Here is a 14,060-nt window from a genome sequence, read left to right as displayed (position 1 = left end):
AATAAATGGCAACTGAAAAACTGCGCTCTCGATATCATTTGTGTTCTGGCAGCCACATTAAGGAAACAGTATTTTTTAAAAGTCTGTGTATTGGGCCTGCAGATTTTCAAGGCAAGTCCTGTCTGACCAACTTAGTGTCCTTCTACGATGGAGTGACCACATCAGTACATTTCTGCTTTATCCTGTGTCCTAGTAAAATGCTGTTCTGTGTTTGAAAAGAGAGTTTTACCAGCTATCTGATCAGAAGCATTAATAAATTCTTATACCCACCTAGACATACTCTGCAACAGAAAGTAACCTTTGAAGGTAGTAGAAATCACCACAGAGACATCCAAATACTCAAAATATCTTAGGGCAAGTCGACAGAGACAGGTATAAGCAAGTTTTGGCCATGCTCATAGCTGACAAGACACAAACCAGTCCCATTTTGGAAGCAGTACTGTTCCCTCTTGTGACTCGCCACATTCAGATTCATGCATTCTATAAGCAGAACAAGCTTATTTGAATTTGCCTAAATATATATTATATGTATGTTTTGAATTCTATTCAGGTAACAAATTAAACTTCTGGGTAATGTAAAACATGCCTTTTTTTCTCCCTTGGTCCCGAATCCAGATTCAGGAAGAAGGCCAAGAAGTTAATAGGCTGTTGTAGATGAAACATGAGGACCACCTTAAGGCTCAAGAGGAAAACTGGAAGAAGCTGTGGTCATCAGAACTTAACAATCTCTAACACCTTGGGCTGGTGTTATAGGCAGGCTAAAAAATCATGGGATTCAAAAGAAAGACCTGATATTAGTTGTGGTATATTACATCTGTGAAGTGCACTAAAGAACACACACAACTGAAGACTGCCACTAACAATCGAGAAGCTAAAACATAGACTGTGTCATCTTGCTTATGGACACTGTCTAGGGGATACTGAAATGAATGGGAACATCTTGGAGACCTACTACAGTGTTTTTTTTAACTGAGAGTTAATGTATAAGTGTGAGTACATTTTAAATTATGGAAGTATGATTATAATAATAGTACAAAGACAGTCAAGGGCATAGTTCAGTAATATGCGGTATCCTTTGGAAAGCTGAGGAGGCCTCACTGGAGACTAAACGCCTTTCAAGACACATACTAGCAGAACACTTAAATATGTCTCTGTCTTAAAAATATATTAAAAATTAGTCTTCTGATTTTGAACCAGAAACTGTAAATATATAATAGTCTTATGTCCAATTGAAACTATCAGTAAGACACATTTCAGCAACAATTTTAATTTGAGAAATTATTTTCAAATATATAGCATATTTCTTCTTGCCATTACATGAACTTTCTGGAAATTATTCTTACGTAGAAAAAAGTTATTTTAAAATTCTTCATCAATTAATTAGTGCTACTTGTAAATTTAATGTATTCTATATATTCTACAAATTTGCAAGAACGTATTTCTTACCAGTGGGGATAATGAAAAATTGCTATAGTGACAGGAATCATGACAGTGCAGAGATCTGAACGCAACCAGAAAGAGTATATGACAATCACAACAAATCTTTCTATATCTGTGCCATTAGTAGTATAACGTGAATGGAACTGAAGCAAATTTTTATGCACACAATGTATACATTATATTGAGCAATATATTTAATAAAGGAAATTAAATTTATTTGCAAGTAATTATTCTACAGCCTGAGGAATATCAGAAAGAGAGCAGGCAAAACAGTAATGTTAATCCCATGCCAGGAACATGTTTTTTCAGGTTTCCTTTTAGCTCCTCAACAAGATGTAGTAAAAACAACAACATTCTGTCAGACTATATGTTCATTCCTTGCTTCCTGGATTAAATATGCTTATTCTATGCCACATTTTTATAGCTTTCAATTCCTGTACTTTAAATCTATTAAACAATGTCAAGTTGAATTTTCTTCAAAAACTGCTGCAGGTTAAGAAAAAAAAATAGGACAGTAGAATATTTGAGGGCTAACATTTATGTCAGCTAATTAATATGGATCAGTTGTGGTCTGCAAGGATTTTTAAAGTGCATGCATGCTTGAGATAAAAATAGACTAAGGATCTGATTTTGTTCCCTCTCAAATTCATAACAAAGCTCTTACTGATTTCAATACATGTATGGTTTACCAGTTTTGTAGGCTTGACAGATAAAATAAGCTTTTGTGCTCTTGCATAATTGATAAATAAGTTGGTTAGAAACTAGCCCATGTTCAAAACTGGACACCCTCTAATCTAGAGGAAACAACACCGTTTCCTTATTTTAAAACATTATTATTTCATTATTTATTCTCAACAGAGTGCCTGGTAGCACACAGAACTGGGTTACTTGAACATAGTTCTAGATCATGACAAAAACAGTCTACCAAACAGACAACTGTTCAAAGACTTTTATGCAAAAGATTCATTCTCCCTATGTTTGAACCTGAGGTGGCTGGATTTCTGAGCAACTTCTCTTTCATGGAATCACTGAATAACTCAGACTGGAGTGAGATCACCTAATCCAACCTCCTTCTGAAAGTCAGGTTAGCTGTGAGATCAGAACAAGTAATCCAGGGCTTTATCCTGTTTGGATTTCAAAATGTCCAAGAACAGAGCCTTTCTATATGCATGCCTGGTAACCAGAAAAAGAACAAACATATCTTAATCATAGAATCATAGAATAATTTAAATTGGGAAAAACCTTTAAGATCATCGAGTCCAACCATAAACCTAGCACTGCCAAGCCCATCAGTAAACCATGTCCCTAAGCGCCACGTCTGCACGTCTCTTAAGTACCTCCAGGGGTGGGGACTCAACCATTTCCCTGGGCAGCCTGTTCCAGTGCTTGACAACCCTTTCAGTGAAGAAATTTTTCCTTATATCAAATCTAAACATCCCCTGGCACAACTTGAGGCCATTTCTTCTTGTCCTATTAGGAAAAGAGACTGACACACACCTCGCTACAACCTCCTTTCATGTAGTTGCAGAGCGATAAGGCCTCCCCTCAGCCTCCTTTTCTCCAGACTAAACAACCCCAGTTCCCTCAGCTGCTCCTTGTAAGACTTGTGCTCTACACACTTAAGCAACTTCATTGCTCTTCACTGGACACGCTCCAGCACCTCAATGTCTTTCTTGTAGTAAGAGGCCCAAAAAGTCATGCCAGTCAGGTGAAGTCCCTGGAGACTGGAAAAAGGGAAACATTGCACCTATTTTAAAAAAAGGGTAGCAAGGAGGACCCTGGGAACTACTGACCTGACAGCCTCACCTCTGTGCCTGGGCAGATCCTGGAACAGACCCTCCTAGAAGCTATGCTAAGGCACGTGGAGGACAGGGAGGTGATTCCAAACAGCCAGCATGCCTTCATCAAGGGCAAGTCCTGTCTGACCAACTTAGTGTCCTTCTATGATGGAGGGACCACATCAGTGAACAAGGGAAGAGCTGCCGATGTCATCTGTCTGGACTTCTATAAGGCCTTTGACATGGTCCCCCACAACATCCTGCTCTCTAAATTGGAGAGATATGGATTTGATGGGTGGGCTTTTGGGTGGATGAGGAATTGGTTGGATGATCGCACCCAGAGGGTAGCGGTCAATGGCTCAATGTCCAAATGGAGATCAGTGACGAGTGGCTGTCCCTCAGGGGTCCATATTGGGACCAGTACTTTTTAATATCTTCATCAATGACATAGACAGTGGGATCGAGTGCACCCTCAGCAAGTTTGGGGATGACACAAAGCTAAGTGGTGCAGTTATCACTCCTGAGGGATAAGATGACATCCAGAGGGACCTGGACAAGGTCGAGGAACGGGCCTGTGTGAACCTCATGAGGTTCAACAAGGCCAAATGCAGGGTCCTGCACTTGGGTCAAGGCAACCCCCAGTATCAATACAGGCTGGGGGAAGAAGGGCTTGAGAACAGCCCTGCCAAGAAGCACTTGGGGGTACTGGTGTACCAGAAAAGCTGGACATGAGCCAGCAATGTGCACTCATAGCCCAGAAGGCCAACCGTATCCTGGGCTGCATCAAAAGAAGCGTGGCCAGGAGGTCGAGGCAGGTGATTCTGCCCCTCTACTCTGCTCTGGTGAGACCTCACTGGCAGTACTATGTCCAGCTCTGGAGCCCTGCCAAGAAGCACTTGGGGGTACTGGTGTACCAGAAAAGCTGGACATGAGCCAGCAATGTGCACTCATAGCCCAGAAGGCCAACCGTATCCTGGGCTGCATCAAAAGAAGCGTGGCCAGGAGGTCGAGGCAGGTGATTCTGCCCCTCTACTCTGCTCTGGTGAGACCTCACTGGCAGTACTATGTCCAGCTCTGGAGCCCTCAGCACAGGAAACACATGGACCTGTTGGAGCAGGTGCAGAGGAGGGCCGCAAAAATGATCAGAGGGCTGGTTGTTCAGCCTGGAGGAAAGAATCAGGCTCCAGGGAGACCTGATTGCGGCCTTCCAGTACTTAAAGGGGGCCTGTAAGAAAGATGGGGACAGACTTTTTAGCAGGGCCTGTTGAGAAAGGACAAGGGGGAATGGTTTTAAACTAAAAGAGGGTAGATTTAGACTAGATAGAAGGAAGAAATTTTTCACAGTGAGGGTGGTGAAACACTGGCAGAGGTTTCCCAGAGAGGTGGTAGATGCCCATCCCTGGAAACATTCCAGGTCAGGTTGGACAGGGCTCTGAGCAACCTGACCTGGTGAAGGATGTCTCTGCCCACACCAGGGGGTTGGACTGGATGACCTTTAAAGGTCCCTTCCAATCCAAAGATTCTATGATTCTACAGCTGAACACAGTATTTAAGGTGCAGCCTCACCAGTGCCAGTACTGGGAGACAATCACTTCCCTAGTCCTGGTGGCCAATTAAACCTTATGTAGAAGTAAACAAAAATTACCTTACGCTTAGTATTAACACCCAGTTTCTGTCATAAGTCTTACCTGTTTGTAGTGTTTCAGCATCAAAGACACTCTCCTTGAAGAAAGCTCTAAAAGACAAAGGACTTTCACTGCAGTTTTCTGAAAGTTTCTCAACAGCTTGTCTAAACATAGCAACTAAGTCATGAAGAGGTCCATCTAAATCAAGCTGAGAAGTGGATGGTGAAATCAAGCTGAGACGTACAGAGATCGATGCACAAGATGCAGAACTAGACTCCACAGATTCACACTCAATTTGGAAGCCTTCTGACAACATCTTCATTGCAAAATGTCTTCTTTGGAGTGGATCGTCAACTACTGCAACAACATGCCATTCAATGGCAGCATCTCTGGGTAGGTGAGATATTACAACCACAGCAAGCAACCCACACACTGCAGTTACATCATGATACACCTCTGAATCTTCAACCTAAAAGATAAACAAAACATTGTGCATATTACAGAGCTGGTAGAAATTAATGTTGCTCATATTCAGTTGAGCTGAATGTACAGTACAGTTATTTCATGGAGACTGTTTTTCTCCTAAACATTCCTGAGCATGAAACGTCATCCTGAGCAATTCCAAATCTGTTTGACAGTTAATATCTGCTAATTTTTGTAATCTCAAACTACTACTATGCCTGTATCGTTTTAAAAAAATGCTGATTATAATGTATTTTGCACTCATTTTGCAATCAAAAAAAAGTCTTTTTGCATACAGTGACTTTTATCTGTACCAATGCTACTTGAAGAATAGAAATGGTAGGAACTACCAAAACCACAGAAATGAGTTAGTAAAGCACATAAGATTTATTTTAAAAGTTGGAGTACTAAAGATACAGTTCAGATACAGTTCTGGAAGTTCTGAACAGGATAATGATCTTGAACAAACCCCTTAGAAGATAAAACTTGTTTTCTTAATAGCAGAGCTCATTTAGAAAGTATATTTAAATTGTTTTCACATCAGCCAACACATCTAATTAGCTAACTTGGTAAGCTAACTCTGAGTAACTGAGTTCCTTTTCTTCTGACGGTATTAAAGAAGGTGGGACAAGCTTTCTGCTTACTTTGAAAAAAATTTAGTATAAATTTTACTGTAGCATATTAAGAGGTATGTGAAGTGAACATAATGTTTCAAAACACTGAAACACTCTTCCATGAGACAGAGGAATAAATTGTGAATTTGTATCCATTCCAACCCAAATTAATCGTACCTATGTGCATTAAATAGCATTACCTTTGAATCTTAACAAACCTAAGATGAGTTCATGAAAGAATTATCTTGTCCCTGTATTGTTGCTATGTATTCAATTGTTCTTCATATGAATACAAACAAAACCAACCTTAGAGCTTTAAACTAGGAACAATACATTGCAGTGGGGTTGACTCCATCCAGCAGCTAAGCTCCACAGAGCTGTTTGCTTTTCCCTCCCCAACAACACAGGTGAGAAAACTCATGGATCAAGATATGATTTAATAAGTGAAGAAAAAAAGGAAGAAGAAAGGAGAAAACCGAAACAAGCGATGCAAAGGCTATTACTGAACACCTCCCACCAGCAGACTGATACCCAGCTAGACTGGGTATGCAATGGCTATCCTCCCAAAGACCACTCACCCTAGTTTTTATGGCTGAAGATGATGTTCTATATGGAATGAAATATCCCTTTGGTCAGTTGAGGTCAGCTGTCCCAGCTGTGTCCCCTCCCAGCTTCTTGTGCACCCCCAGCCTCCTCACTGGCAGGGGAGTGTGACAAACAGAGAAGGCCTTGACACTGTGTAAGCACTGCTCAGCAATAGCTAAAAACCCTGGTGTATTATCCACGTCTTTCCCTCCCCAACAACACAGGTGAGAAAACTCATGGATCAAGATATGATTTAATAAGTGAAGAAAAAAAGGAAGAAGAAAGGAGAAAACCGAAACAAGCGATGCAAAGGCTATTACTGAACACCTCCCACCAGCAGACTGATACCCAGCTAGACTGGGTATGCAATGGCTATCCTCCCAAAGACCACTCACCCTAGTTTTTATGGCTGAAGATGATGTTCTATATGGAATGAAATATCCCTTTGGTCAGTTGAGGTCAGCTGTCCCAGCTGTGTCCCCTCCCAGCTTCTTGTGCACCCCCAGCCTCCTCACTGGCAGGGGAGTGTGACAAACAGAGAAGGCCTTGACACTGTGTAAGCACTGCTCAGCAATAGCTAAAAACCCTGGTGTATTATCCACGCTGTTTTGGTCACAAATGCAAACCACAGCACTGTACAGTTTGCTATGAAGAAAGTTCACTCCATCACAGCCAAAACCAGTACACACATTTAGGTCTGCTGTTACCTTATATTACCTTATATATCTCATACTCCTATTATGTATATGACAAGGACTATTTATGGAAACCAACCCATTTTATGATATACATACACTCAAAAAGTATGAATTTACATCAACTTATCAGCTCTTTTTTTTTTTTTTTAAACAACTGTTCAAACTTGAACAGCTGAAATACTTATTCTGGCCAGCAGGTTATTTTTTTTTCTTACTTTTCCCTCCATTTTTATGGAAAGACAATATATTAAGCATTTTTATTTTTAGTGACTTACACATTCTTCTTTGTGTACACAGGTGATAACTTTTTTTATATACCAATTTGCTTATACTGCAGTATATACTGGTAATATTGTCCATTGCCTGACCTCTGAAAGGAAAAATAATAACAAGGCAAACCTGTCATTTTGCCTGAAGTCGATAAGGCCATATAACTCGCAGTACCTTCAATTCAGAAGCTCAATTTTCATCCACTCGCTCTCAACTTTGAGAGGAAGAAATAATGAAGGCACTTTATTTCAAAATTCACTCACAGAGTTATTGACAAGCATTTTGCACAGAATATCCTTGATGCTTGACCCTCGTGAGCTGTTTACATGAAAAATGCACTTACCTCTGTATTAACGATAGTGGTGTCTAATTCTATACCTAACATGTAGCAATTGCTTTAGCATTTCTGTTTTTGATATGTGAACAAAAATAGGGATAATTTGTCTGAAATTGCAGTCACTTCAGTCATAATAAAATCTCACCGAGTACTGTTTGCTTTCAGTACTTTCATTAGGCTAGCTGGGGCTGTTATTAAGGTACCAACACATAAATGTTATATTAGCACTTAACAGGAGGAGCACAGTATTCTCCTTTAGGAGATGAATTCTAACCTTGTCAATATAATTCTGCTCTGAGTGCTGTAAAACAGTTTGAAAAGATGAAATACTAGAGCTTTGCACTGAGGAAAAAAAAAGTCATGCTCATTCAGGCTTAAAGGCCACTTTGCTGGCCCAAGGTGCTGAGGTACTGTTTAGAAAAAAAGTCTAAAGAAGCTCTCTCAGGTCACATCAAACACTAAGACAAACTTTTCTACTTCCCTGTACTTGTCTTACGTTGTTAAATCAATTACTCACTATTTCTGCTTGCCTTCAGCTGCCATTTAGAATACGAAGAACTACATGAAAATTAAGGCCAGAACAAAGTACATTTCCAAATTTAACAAATGAGAATCATTCTGAGTGAAAGACTATTCATGGTGCACCTGTACAGTACCATAGCACTCATAACATTTAACTTCAGAGTTTGCACAAAGCACAAGTGATGGAGCTACTGGGGACTAATAATATTTCATCACCTGCTAGAGAATCTTACAGAAATACTTCTAACAATGACCTCTCCTGACTTATTTTCAAGAAATCACTGACATTTGTCTTGTACATGGAAGCTGCATTTGTGAGTTACCTTTCAGAAATTTACAACTGTCTTAAACAGCTGAATATCTTTATGATAGCCTGTCTAGTAAAAGAGGATGAATATAGAAGATCTGCCAAGAAATTCTAATCATATGATGCTGGAACATATAAGTAAGTATTAAGAGTGAAAATGAAGAGGAATTATTTTATGACTAAGTTGCTCTTTACAATTGATTCTGCTCTCTCATCAATGAGATCCAGGACTATTGGCAGACAGCTGTTGTACTACAAAGGAAAACATGTTTTTAGGGTTCTTGCCCAAGGATACTGTTGTAGACTGTTCTGTAAAGGAGCACAGGTTTTGGCATACCCCTACATCTTTACAGTCCTGGGGGGAAAAAAGACTGAGGTAGAAGAGGAAGCAGTTTGGCTTGTAATTCTTGAAAAAGAAGTGACAAATAATTATTGGGAATCCTTGTAAAATTTTTATTATTGAGAGATGAGAAAACACTGTTGGGCCCAACACTGCTGAAAGCCGTGATTCCTTCAAGCATGTTTGACCTGAATTTTACAAATCTTTGCAAATTTCATTAGGCTGTAGGTGTAGCTGTCATCTAAAGGTATTTGTCCTTAAACACTTATTTCCTAGCTATCAGTATTCAAATGATTTTCAATTCATGGGAGATGGTCTACCTGTTGAAGATCCCCATTTCCAGTTGTTAGCTTTTCCACAGGATTTAATCCTTTCTAAGGACAAATACTGCTAGGTAACTTGGCACCAGGAAAAGTTTGGATGCCGTGGAGGAGAATGAGCAGATTGTAAAGGTCTGACTGCTGAGATAATATGGAGACAGATGCTACTTCTGTGCTACACTTTTACATGATCTGATTCAAAGAGGGCTGGGGAAGGAAGCCAGGTAACATCCTTTCACTGTGGAGGAGACAGCCTCTGAAAATACATGACTCTCTAACAATGTCTTCTTTCAGGAATGGATGCAAACTGGATCATCTCAGAGGTCACACTAGGACAGGATTCTGATTCTGTCATGCTATGAAATGGTAGATCCCAAAACTTTGGACAAAGATTTGATATGACAAGTGATTTAGCTCTTACTGAATCTCATGTTAGACTGTCCTCAGAACATGATTCATAATATCTTCCCTTTGCCAACAGCATCATCAATTTATCAAAGGCCCCAGAAAGTTTGGAAAAGGAAGCCAAAAAGTAGATTTTTCTTTATCTATATTTCTTTTCTTTATCTATATAGATACATGCATTGTATCTATATAATTCTCTATACAGAGGACTATGAACACTCTCATTTTTTAACACTTCGAAAAAAACAACTCAACAAAGGACTTTTCCCACCATGAGAAAATACTGATGTTCTTTTGGTAGATACTATACATATTTCAGTAACTCAGGGATAAAACAGAAGGTGCGGAGTAGATTTTAGGAGGACTGAGAATGTGACTGTTATTTACCTGGCATTTTATAATACCAAAGCAGGTTGATGCCACATTGCTGTAAACACTGAGAAGAGTGCCATGCTAAGCTAAGTAACATCCTGGAAAGTCTTCACGGACTGGCTAATAAAGAATCACAGCACTTGACAGCAGTCAAGAAAGCAAGTAAAACATTATGAATTCTTAGGAAAGGAATAGAGAACAAAGTAGGTAGCATTATGCCACTGTAGAAATTCACAGTTCACCTGCACCTTGAGTAAGATACAACTCTGGATCTCTCAGGTGAAAAATGACATATTGGATCCAGAATGTGTTCAGAGGAGGACAACAAGGAAGATCAAAATCTCTGGAGGGTCTGACTGGAAATGTTCTCCAGCCTTCTTAAGGAGAATATGACAGAAGTTTACAAAATCATACATGACATAAGAAGGGTGGATAGGGATAAGAATTGATTTTGCACGCTTGTCTTTCTGTACAAGAAGTACGGATCATCAAGTGACGTTAGTAAGAGCATGGTTTCAAGAAGAATGATGGTGGGTGACACCTGGAATTCCTTGATGGAGAATGTTGTGGTTGCAAGAACTTTACAGGGATTCAAGGGAAGCCTGAACAAGTACTCAGAACACAGGTTCAGTGGGGATTATAAAAGAGACATATTAAAATTCTTAGTTAATTCTTAATTTATAAAATAGTTAATAATTTATATAGAATTAATGATTTATGTAACTATTAAAATTAATTAATTTAAATATGAATTAAAATAGTTTGAGGTTGGGAGAATATTAGACTGGATATACGCTTTTCCTGATTTTACTATTCACATCTGCTTAGGGCTACCGTTTGAAGTCAGATTACTAGGTAGAGCCTACACCATTATGGCTATTCTTAAGTTATTACATAAGAATCTATGCTTATGCTGATACCAGTGGTGTGTTTGGCGAAGAAAAACAACTGGGCTTTCTTGACTGGACTGGTTGGGTTTTCACAACTAGCCCCTTCCAAAAACGTTCCTTCCAGTATTTCTGTAATTCTAAGAGAGTTTTACGTTAATCTGTGATATTCCAGACTGATTTTATAGATGAATGGTGAACACAGAGTCAAGCAGAAGAATGCAGATAACAGCTTTGAAGTGCTACTTCAGCTAGTTGAACAGAGGTATTGGCATCAGAATATTGGTCTGGAAGAAGTGGGAGTTTGATGCAGTTACTCTTGGCCCCTTTCCGAGAAAAAAAAATGCTTCCTCTTCTCTGTTTTCCCAAAGCAGAATCACAGAGAACTTGAATCCCACTTTTAGTGGGGCACACAATATCTTCAGTCCCTGCTTATACTGGCAGAGACAACACAGATAACCTAACACAACAGAGAGCGCCGAGAAGGAGGTTTGTCTGCTTTAGGCACAGGAATGGGGATCTTGAGCCCTATGACACAGGAGCCACCCAGACAGTCCACTATGTTTTAACCCCTCCAACGAGGTTGTGCGATTGATGCTTAACTGAAATCTGCAAAAGTATAAGGATGATTGGCTGGAAATAGAAGGGGTCAAAGGGTTTGCCTGAAAACTTATTGAAGGCCACAGTACTACAGTTACGAAATGACATCCAGCTCAGTAAGGTATCTAATAACAAGAAATGAGAATGGGAACTCTTGCTATATTCAAGCATAGGCTGAAGCTGAAAAGGCAGCTTGGTAGAAACATTCCTTAGCTAACACTTTTATAACATGTTTAATGCAGAAATACAAGCCCTTTCATATCACAAGAAGGAAAGTTAACAACAGAGGTTGTCAATTGGGTTTTTAAACTTGTAATTAACTGGTATCTCTACATTAAAGCAAACCGGTTATCTGAACTGCTCTGTGCACAATGCTTTCCTGAGCTCTGCTCAGGTACAAGAAGTTATCACATTGGTTCACAGCATTACCAAGTCCTTAGATTTTGTACGGCTTAGATCTTAGTAAAGAATCACTTGATTTTCATTGCGTATACTCAAGAGAGCTACAGAATACTCTTACACTAGTAAATGCCTAATGCAATGAGTATAGTTAAATGAAATGCTGGGCTGTAAGGGTTGTAAACTAACTTACACAGAGTGTGGTTTAAAAAAGAACTTCTCTAAATAATGGTGTATTTTTTTCATTAAAAAAAAAATCAAAGGTAGACCTATTAAAATTCCGATGAAAAGACAGGAATAATGAGTATAGAACAAACCTGTACTCCATTGTATAAGCATTTAACTATTTTACTTTAATTTAATCGATAAGGGTACACATTTCAGCTATTAACATTTACTATATAAATTTGTTTATTTTGACTATCATCCATTTGTTCCAAACGAGAAATATTCTTTTTGTTGTGTGAATAAAGACTAAGGTCTACCTGCCTCACAGCTGAATATGGAATCAGGCTATAAGAGACAGAGATGAATGCATAATCGCTATCTCTACAAAGAATTGACTTGGAGAACAAAAAGAAAGAGACTATGATGCTACTTTTAGAAGCTGAGTTTATGAAAAACTTCTATGGTTATGGTCTATGCATTATTACACCATTATAGCGGCAAGATTAATGTGCCTTTAAATAATACATTTAAAATTTCTTTTACCCTGCCTGCATTAAACAGTGCATCAAACTCCTGAGATCCAGTTTAAGCTTTGTTAGAGAGTCCCTCACAACAATAGGTTTATGACTTTAAAAAGTAAAGATTCCACTAGGAAAACTGCATAAAAATAAAAATGTCAATTCCTGAAGAAAGTAGGATAGAAGCAATCCTTTTCAACACCCTAGTTTGTCTAATAAATAGGCCACATGCAATCCTGGTATAACACACCAGAATTCAAAGAATGAATACCACAGTGTTTTATAACAATAAAATTGTTAAGAATATTCTTTTTGCACAGCTTACAAAAATAAGAAAGTCTGTCATTTAGTATTTCTTCCTGAAATAAAACAGATTATTTGCTGCATGCCAAAAATACATTAACACAAGACTGACAGACTAAAAATGAGGTCTTATAAACCTGAATATTTATCATGCAATAAATAATGTCAATATAAAAAGAACCAAGTTCTTAAGAAATTTTAGTCCTCTACTTCACAACATGTTGGACAAAGCTGACGGTAGTTCAGTTACCACTGTGTCATGTAGAAACTATTTTGTACAATGTCAACTGGAAAATTGAGCCTGTCCTTACTTGGTGTTACTGAACCAGGGAAAATCTAGAGAAAAGAACAAGGTAGTTCTTTATTTTTTGTGTCAGCATCTGATAGCACATTTTGCACAATAATTTATTTTTTATGCAGTCTTTATCTATCTTTAAAAAACAGAAACACAAAAAAGGGGAAGTAGATAGAGGGGAACAAACATGGGTACAGAAATTAAGAGACAGTAGTTATTTCTAAGGGTACTTTTAATAAATTTATTTTTAATTCAAATGGATTTCAAATTAATGTCATCTCTCAATATAATGACTATATTTCCACATGCTGGCATTTGGAAAAAAACCCCAACAAATTAAGTTTTCTTCATAATAACTGTGAAAAATTCTGCATGCAGGTATGGTAGTAATGTGAAATTAATTACTAGATATGAAATGGTCAGCAATTAACATGCCAAGCACAACAGCTTAACTTGTCACAGAGAGGCATTTTGCAGGTGAATAAAATAAGCACACATCAAGCTATATTAGCAAGAGTATAGGAAAACTGAAATCTATACAATATATTGCTGGTTATTATTAGGATTTGTCAAGGTGATGGGCTAAAATTTTATGGTAGTCAACCAAGAATGTCAGAAGAAACTACCACAAAAATTAACTAACATGACTCTTAGGGCCCAAATCCCACCATAAATCGAGCACAAATTCGATTTTATAAGTTGAGACAGCTTTTTGGTGCATAAAGGATATGTTTAAGTCTTTGCAGAATCAAAACTTTCATGATGAATGGTCTCTAAATAGTACGACTGTAAGTATAGATAAGCATTATATAAAA

At 38.4% G+C, this 14,060-nt stretch overlaps 1 protein-coding gene across 1 annotated transcript in view; it reads right to left on the bottom strand.

The window, feature by feature from the left end:
• Positions 1-5,312, bottom strand: part of LOC104617417 — a gene marked incomplete at its 5' end in the record, with an annotated part of 46,211 nt that extends 40,899 nt beyond the window's left edge. The window contains one exon of the mRNA XM_010282732.1: positions 4,907-5,312. Within this exon, the coding sequence (XP_010281034.1) occupies positions 4,907-5,312 (406 nt within the window). The remainder of the gene's footprint in view (positions 1-4,906) is intronic.
• Between the last annotated feature and the right edge of the window lie 8,748 nt (positions 5,313-14,060).

The sequence above is a fragment of the Phaethon lepturus genome, unplaced genomic scaffold (genome assembly GCF_000687285.1).
Source record: "Phaethon lepturus isolate BGI_N335 unplaced genomic scaffold, ASM68728v1 scaffold4782, whole genome shotgun sequence".
In the NCBI taxonomy this organism is placed as follows: Eukaryota; Metazoa; Chordata; class Aves; order Phaethontiformes; family Phaethontidae; genus Phaethon; species Phaethon lepturus.
This window is presented reverse-complemented; position numbering and strand designations above follow the sequence as displayed.